General features: G+C 37.2%; 1 protein-coding gene and 1 non-coding gene across 2 annotated transcripts; one reads left to right on the top strand and one right to left on the bottom strand.

Moving 5' to 3' along the window:
• Window positions 1–2966: 2966 nt before the first annotated feature.
• On the bottom strand, window positions 2967–7730 carry LOC117126254. The gene is made up of 2 exons (XM_033274054.1): window positions 7324–7730; window positions 2967–6600 (listed from the first exon to the last, which is right to left on the bottom strand). Exon 2 carries the CDS (start codon window positions 4762–4764, stop codon window positions 3157–3159), a length of 1608 nt encoding a protein of 535 aa, XP_033129945.1. The 5' UTR covers window positions 4765–6600; window positions 7324–7730; the 3' UTR covers window positions 2967–3156.
• Window positions 4055–4161, top strand: LOC117126297. Its single transcript, XR_004448872.1, has one exon. It is a non-coding gene; the product is annotated as a small nucleolar RNA R71 (small nucleolar RNA).
• Window positions 7731–8687: the final 957 nt, after the last annotated feature.

Here is an 8687-nt window from a genome sequence, read left to right as displayed (position 1 = left end):
TTACATTCACGTATGGCACATCACCTCACGTTCCAAATTTCATGTTGCTGTTATGGGAGAAAGCCAGATAAAAAAGGTTGAGAAGTGATAGTCTATAGATACAAGATTGTTAGAAAAAGTATGCAGACCGCAGTTGACAAGAGTTGTGCAGAGTAAAGAATTTGGTTATCTTGAAAGTGGCTGCTCATAAAAGAAAGGATCGGTTGGGAGAATCAAGGGATCAACCATGAGTTGTTTTGATATGGGCAGATTAAGATAAGGTCAGAGCTAATATCCAGAACTCCTTTCAGAGACTGTTCAGTAAAGAGTGTACAGTTACGTTTTCAGAATTCGGGGACGAATTCTTTTGAGGGGGGAAGAATGTAATAACCCTCACGAGCAGATATAATTTTGGTCAAGAAAATTCTTTAAGATCAGTTTGAAGATTGATCGATCAGAATTTAAATAAAAATCGACACGGTGAATTAATCTCGACGGGGCTGTCTTTTGGTCGAAAAACCATCTCTTGATGGTTCTGGTCGAGTGTTAATTATTATCGTTGATTTTTATTCATGCTGGGTGAGTTTATTCAGAGCAGGACGAGATTCGAATGATGAAAAATATTTAGTCGAAACAGTCCGGAAAATATCGACAAAACTCTTAAAATTATTTCTGAACAGTCACATGCTTTGCACCTTCTAGCCTACTTGCTTCCTCAGTAATTAGGTCACATGACCTACACCTACTTGCTTGCCTGCTTGCTCATTAGAAGTCACATGCTGGTCACAAGCTACTTGCTTCAGCTGCTTGTAGCTTTCTTCATGGGAAGGAAAAGTTCAGCTGCTTGTGCTGCTTGGTGTGCTGAAGCATGTCACCAGCTGTCTAACCTCATCTTTGTCTTTTGTGGGAGCAAACCCTCATCTGAAGCAACTCCTTATGATATAAAATACCCTCTTCTCTCCTCTGGACGTTCATAACCTGCAAGAAAAACCAGAGAAAAATTCAGAGAGAAAGAGAGAAAGAAGAGAGAAAAATCTGTGAGAAAAGATTCATGAAAAATTCAGAAAAATATTCAGAGAAGAGGAGTGAGCATGGACAACTCTTTCTCACCATCCTGTGACTTTAATCAGTGAGTTTTGGAGTGTTTAAGAGCTGAAGATTTGGTGTCCTGAAGTTGAGAATCACCTATGTTCTTCAGCCTTTGATTTTGATCGGTAAGATGGTTGTGGATCAGTTTCTGTGAGAAGTTTTGTTGGTTTGCCTACACTGGAGATAAATTCTGAATAAATCCAACCATGGATTCTTGTGGTGTTGATCAGGTTAATTCGTGGTTAGCTTGAAGAGAGACAACCAGTCAAGTTTAATTAGTTGAGTAAAACCGGTAAGCTTCAGCTTCTTGATTCAGCCATGTTTTGATGAGAACCAATTGATGTATGTTGGTTAACCTGTCAGGATCAGTTGTCTAAGGTCTTGTTCTCTTCAGTCTTGGTTGGTTTATGATTTAATCAGTCTCATAGAACCAGTAGACGAACTGTTAAGAATTATGGGAATTAAACAGAACTGATTTGATCTTGTTTAGAACTGAATTGAGCTGAGTATGTTCTGGTCTGATCTGAGCGGAGCTGTCTATGGTCTGAAATTGTCTTGAACTGATGTCGTCTGAGTATAACCGAGTTAAGCTGTTGGGAACTGATTAGAACCAGAGTTAGCTGAGCATGAACTAAGCTGATATGAACCGAGTTAAATTGTTAAAGCTTGAACCGAGCTGAACATGGTATCAATCTGTCTTGAACCGAACTGATATGAGAGAACTGAACTGAAATGTTATGAACTGAGTTGAGTTTCTTCTTGAACCAGACTACTGAACCTTATGTTCCAACTGTTATGTTTTGAATTCAGATGGCCAAGGAGAGTATTCGGATCAGCCGGATCCTTGTGATGGTTCTGAACCGAGAGTGATCCAAAAGTGAAGTGTGATTAGCTTGAGCTCGAGTCTAGTCTTCCTTAACCAATCTCATGGATTTAAAGGTGAGTCTAGATAGATGATGAATGAATTATGAATGAGTATGCATGATTGCATATTGAATATGGTTGATTAATTCAGAATTAATCATGAATTAATTAAGGAATAATCATTGATTAATTAAGGATTAATCATGGATTAATTAAGGAGTAATTATGGTTTGATTGATTAAGTATTATTCCTTAATCAATATTTATATATGAAGTATTTATCTAGTTTAAATACTTAAGAATAAGGAAGAATAATTCTTTGAGGTTATCCCGAGCCTTAGTACTTGTTCTCAAGTACTAATCTATAAGTATTCTATTAATAAGTGTGAATCATGTGAAGTCTTATTGTATACTCACTCTCCCGAAAGTCCCGCATTGCCGTGAATTGGTCCTGCGATATGGATCAAGGTCATGAAGACACGATGATGGGGTCGCACCCTGGAGGCCGTGTAACTGCATGCAGCGTTGGATGTTCTATCTTGGAATATCTGATGGAGATGATGGTTATATTTATTCCCCGTTAAGCTCGGTTAGCCTTGGTGGTTTTCCGGGTTTAGCATATATATATATATTAAGAGTATGAGTGATTGGCGGGTATCGTGGAGGTGATGTTTAAGATAGATTCACATGGATGGATTGAGAGGCCTTATATTAATTATGGAATATAATTCCCATGCATTCAAATGGTGTCGATTGCTCGGGATACTATTGATATGTGTTTGGGTGTGGGATTAGACTCACTGAGTAAACTAGTTACTCATGACTCATTTGATATGCAGGTAACCAGTAGGTGGGAGACCTTTACTCTAGGACGGGAAGGAACGGCATTAGCCAGCGGTAGTTTTATTATCCTTGCAAAGTCATTTTGATATATCTTATGAATAAGATTTGTAGACCGAAAACCTCGAGGTTAATTTATAACAAATTTTGTAAGATGATTTTGAATGATATATAAATAATGTTTTTTTTTAAAGTACGGGTTCCATATGATATTAGTCCTTGTCCGGACGAACTAACTATCAGGTATTGCTTTCTCGGGTTGAAAAGCCTAGAGTGGTATCCGATAGGAGCGTTGGTGTTCTTTGATTGTTGGTCTAAGGCGATCGGAAGTATTCTGAGAACCTCAGATCGACCATCGAGGAACATCGACCGTGTCATTTCCGGTCATCTATGATCGGGGGTGTCACAATTACAATCCTTGGGATTTTTATCTGTTTTTCCAGGAAGAGTGCCTGGCTGTCTCTTCACACTATCAGCAGTCTGAGCAATCTGAATATCCATCTGCCTCATATGGCTCGAGACATTATCATATTTGGCACTCAGGTCATTGACCATGTGATTCATTCGGTTATTGATGTCGTTTGTGACCTGATTCAGTGCTTTTCCCTGAATCTGCTGTCCTTGGAGCAGCTGGCTCATCATATTGGCGAGACTCTTCATCTCGTCCTGTGGAGCAGTTTGAGCAGGCTGTGCAGGCTGCTGGATAGTCGGTTGTTTCTGGTTGTGGAACTGAGTATTCTGATCTGGGCTGAGTACGAAGGTTCTTCCTTGATTTCCATACCCCCGTTGGTAGCCACTGTTCTGAACCTGATTGCCTTGAGCATTTTCTGCGTTACCATCGGGTTTAGGGTTGTTGAACAGGTGGGGGTTGTTCCTCACGTTAGGGTTCGGGTGATAGTTCTTAAACTGCCATCCTTGCCCATTCACATAGCTAACCTCATGGTGGTCCTCAGTCGCCTGGTCCGCTTCTGATGTAGTGTCTGTGGTTCCTTTATCCTGAGGAGACTCTTCCATGATGAAGACATGGTTCTGATTACTCTTAATCAGCTGATCGACCTTGGCGAAGAGCTCATCTATTTTGTTATTGTCGATGCTGTTCACCTTTTGGGTGCGGTCAGTCTCTCGGTTGCTGTCAGCTGAGCTTGAGGCCATGTTCTCAATTAACGCGAAAGCGCCTTGAGTGGATTGGGTCATGAAATCTCCATTACTGGCTGAGTTTAAAGCATTCATGTACTCCCAACCTACTCCATCGTAGAAAACTCCGAGTAGATAATCTTCTTCGAAACCGTGATGTGGGCACTCCCTGCGGTAGACGTTGAATCGCTCCCATGCGTCGCAGAACGGCTCATCTACCAGCTGTTTAAAGGTGGCGATCTTCTGTCTCAGAGCTGCCGTCTTTGATTTTGTGTAGAAGTGGCTCAAGAAAGCGGATCTGACTTGTTCCCATGTGGTGAGCGATCCAGTTGGTAGGGAATCTAGCCAGCGAGCAGCCTTCCCATCGAGAGAGAAAGGGAACAAGGTACACTTGATGTAATCTGGTGGTACTCCATTCGCCTTAGTGAACCCACACATCTTCTCAAAGTTTTCAATGTGGTCCATCGGTATTTCTGCAGGAAGTCCGTTGAAGATCTTCCTCTGCACCAGACCTATCAAGGCGGGCTTGATCTCAAAGTCTTGTCTAGTGCAAGGTGGAGGGTTGATGGCGGATCGCGTAGCAGGTAGATTACGCAATAGATTCCTTTGGCCAATCTGATCAACTTCCTCCGGTGCATTCCGTTGGTTTGCAGCGTTCGCTTGGATAGTTTGCGGCATCTGCTGCATCTGTTGTTGCATGAGTGCAAATGCAGCAGTAAGATCATCCTGATGATCACCCATGTTGGTGCTTGTAGGTCGAGGCAGTTGACGGTTCTGACGTTCTAATCTCGCTAGTTCTTCGTTGGTGAGCTGATGCAATGGTCCTTGTGCGTTGCTCCGAGTATGTCTACTGGTCATGCACCTGGATCATTAGCTGTAACAAGAAACAGAGGCGAGTTAGATATCTTAGACTTAAAATGAAACCGAAAAGTAGAGGTAAAAAAATCTGGTCCCCGTCGCAACGGCGCTAAAACTTGATACACTAAATAAGAATCTTCGCTACTGCCAAGTTAACAGTTGTGATTATAGTACTTTTAGATTCAATCCAGAGGACCAGTCTACACTTTACTCTTATAAATTTCAGTATCAAGCTAAGAAGAAAATGGTTTTCAATTCAATTGGTGACGCGGAAAACAGGTAAACTAGAGATTAATTCAATTTAGCAGGAAGCTAACCTAGGGTATTTCATTGGGTGTTGAGCGAGAGCCAAACAATTATTCAAGCGCGGTGCAGTACTTTCTAGAACTCGGATCACTCAGCTGGAACACCCCACTGTCGTAGTGGTGATCTCTTTGCTGGTCGATCCCATCATCTAACTGTCGTTGAGATGAGAAACGACTGCAAGCCTTAGAGGACAGGTCCGATCAGTTCACTTACTACCCTAATATATACTTTCGCTGATTAGGGATACTAAGCTCATCCAATACATGTCAAGCTTTCTCCTAAGCGGTTAGCTAGGCGATAAACTTAGGATCTAACATCAAGTGATCAGGTTAATGGAAACCTTAAGAATAGTATGGATGAAGAATAATCAAGAATAGCTTATCTATGTTTAGCTCATATTTCAACACCCTAAAAACCCTAGGCGAGCTAGATCACTACTCAATCATGATGCAAGCAATCAAAGACATAGATACTGAATGAAACTGCATAATAATAAGAGTAGTAAACAAGGGTTCAGATGGTCTTCTCTATGAGAGAATGGATTCTTCTCCCTTACAAGTTGCAGATCGCAAAAGCTAATAGTTCTCTCGTAAAAACTAGCGTCAGAAATAAAATAGGATAGGTGGCGTCTTTATATGGAGGCGCCAATAGGTAGAAAAGAAATTAGGGCAACAAGGCCTTAATTCCCGAAAATAGAAGCTTCCTTATTTGTCGGGAGCAACCTCGGGATCACTCCGTCTGCTTGTTCTGCTTGAGAACAGTCTCGGGACTGTTCGTCTTGAGTGTTCTCCGCAAAATGCTCCAAAAGGTCAGCTTCTCTTCAAGCACGCTCTCTTCATTCTTCTACCAACTCCAGACCTGTAAAAGATCAAAAAGGACTAGACTGACTCGGATTAAGGACTCGAATCAATACAAAAACACCTATACAATGATGTGAAAAACACCATATATCAATATGCTTTCTGAGACAACCCTAAATTACTAAATGATATGTCACAGAAAATTTCAATCCCAATCAAAGAAGTTGTCTCGTCCATATCTTCCATTGCAAATTCCTAAGAGAGATAATTCTTGGTCTCAATAGACCAAGGTCACTACTGGCTAATAAGATATCATCAACATATATAACCAAATATATGAACTTACTCCCACTGATCTTGAGGTATACAAATGGATCTATGATATTTTCTTTGAAACCGAATTTTGTAATGGTTTCAGCAAACTTTAAATAATATTTCTCAAGGTTTGTTTCAGTTCATAAATTGGTTTCTTTAGTTTGTAGACCATGTCTTCCTCTGCGTTTCGATTATGAAGCCTTCAGGTTGACCATACCGACTTCTTGTAAGTCATTATTAAGAAAGGCAATTCTCTATACTTAAAATAAGCGCTGAATGGGAGGCAACCCATTTCTAGTTTTAGAATATTTAGGATTTAGTTTAAAAAAATATAAAAAAAAATAAAAATAATCCGAGTAGACGATTATAAAATCGACCGATGAGAGCATGTCAATATCGATCGACGGTACATCACCTGCAGCGACCGATGGTAACTCCTTTCCATCGATCGACACTTAACCCGGTCATGTATATCGTTCTAACTTGTTAAATTGTGTACATATGATTAGTTCTCACCATAACTCCGACTGGATGTACACTGGGGACAGTGTGATTTATGTCTGGGGGGATGTTTACTGATATTTTTTTTATTGTGAGCCTTATCAAATGTTTTCAAAAGAGTTTTATTGAGTCAAGAAGTGGATAATGAACTTATTAGATTTTTGCTTGTTATTTAATCACTCTTTAACACCATTCTAGACTTACTGATTGCAGATAGTACTAAAGATACTAAAGTGGATCAACCTGTCAACTATTCATACTTGCTGAGATTGTTCGAAGGAACCAAAGCTGACCTCCAACACTAAACTTGACACAACTGCTTGTCTTGGGGCTTGGTATACATGAGATCGGATTTTTCAAACAAGTCTGGAAGGTAAAGCCTTGTGTAGATTTATCACATTTTCTCTCTCTATTTCGACCCTAGATTTATAGGTAGAGATATTTATTTTCAAAAAAAAAACGAAAAAGAAAGAAAGAAAAAAAGAAAAAAAGAAAAAGAAAAAAAAATATATATATATATATATAATAGGTGTTACTTAGGTGGAATCCGAACATGACTTGGTGGCTAGAACCATTAAGGCTTGCTTCATAAGGATTCCAACAAAAAGAATTTGAACGGGACTTGGGGGTACATCACCTGCAGCGACCGATGGTAACTCCTTTCCATCGATCGACACTTAACCCGGTCATGTATATCGTTCTAACTTGTTAAATTGTGTACTTATGATTTGTTCTCACCATAACTCCGACTGGATGTACACTGGGACATTGTGATTTAAGTCTGGGGGATGTTTACTGATATCTATTTTATTGTGAGCCTTATCAAATGTTTTCAAAAGAGTTTTATTGAGTCAAGAAGGGAATAATGAACTTACTAGGTTAAGATCCGTGTCCTGCGCGGGATGAACATTATATATATATATATATAGTATATATATATATATTATTTTATATATTATATGTTTATAGCATATTATGAAATAATAAATATATATTGAATAATTAAAAAATCATTATCTACTACTTATATAATTAAATTGGTGCGAATATATAAATAAATTTTATAAATCGAAAAAAATATTTTTTCTATTTGATATGATATATAACTAAATTTAAATGATAGTAACATATATATGGTATATTTTAATATTAATATTTATTAGATGATGCTTTTTGCTCATATTTTTTTTATCATTTGTATATGTTATAGAAAAAAATCTAAATTAGTGATAACAAAATTTTCACTATGGGATTAATGGTTTAAGTAATTTATATTATTTTAAAAAATTAAGTTGTCAATATTTTTTCAAATTTTTTTATCAAACAAATGTTCAAAGTAAATTTCAAAATTAAGATATTTATGTATTTTTATAGGGCATATAATTTAATTTAAAATGATGCATATATTTATATATCTTTTATTTTTGATACTTATTAAATGAGATTTTCAACTTATATTATTTTTTAATTATTTGTATCATGTCATAACAAATGTTTTAAATCATAGATCACAAAATTTGAATGTAAAACTTTTAACAGTTTTAGTAGTTTATACTCGTTTTTTTAAATTCAAAATATAATATATAAACAAATTTTTTTATTTTTATTTTTTATTATATGGTTACTATGATTGTTTAATTTACTTTAATTGCTTAAATTTAAACAAATATAATTATAATACACACTTACTTTTATCAAATCTTTATTATTCAAAATCATTAATTGTCATATATACTTTAGCCACATTAGGCAATTCTGTAATCTTATTTAAGGAAATAATGAAGCACATTAATAATGTATTTATTGTGGTTTAATAAAAAATTTATTATATATTTAGATGGACCAACCTATTTCTTTAAGGATTCTAAGAATCATTCTAGTGATGACATGTGGCTACAAAAAAATATTGCAATGTTTCTCAAATAATATATAGGGGATTAGATTTCTGCTTGTTATTTAATCACTCTTTAGCACAATTTTAGACTTACTGATTGCAGATAG

The sequence above is a fragment of the Brassica rapa genome, chromosome A06, assembly GCF_000309985.2.
Source record: "Brassica rapa cultivar Chiifu-401-42 chromosome A06, CAAS_Brap_v3.01, whole genome shotgun sequence".
Taxonomy (NCBI): domain Eukaryota; kingdom Viridiplantae; phylum Streptophyta; class Magnoliopsida; order Brassicales; family Brassicaceae; genus Brassica; species Brassica rapa.
Note: the sequence above shows the minus strand (reverse complement) of the source record. Positions and strands in the feature narration are given on the sequence as shown.

Bases quoted from the DNA above. Each gene is read 5' to 3' on its own strand.
- LOC117126254 (XM_033274054.1), bottom strand. From the start codon at position 4,764: ATGACCAGTAGACATACTCGGAGCAACGCACAAGGACCATTGCATCAG.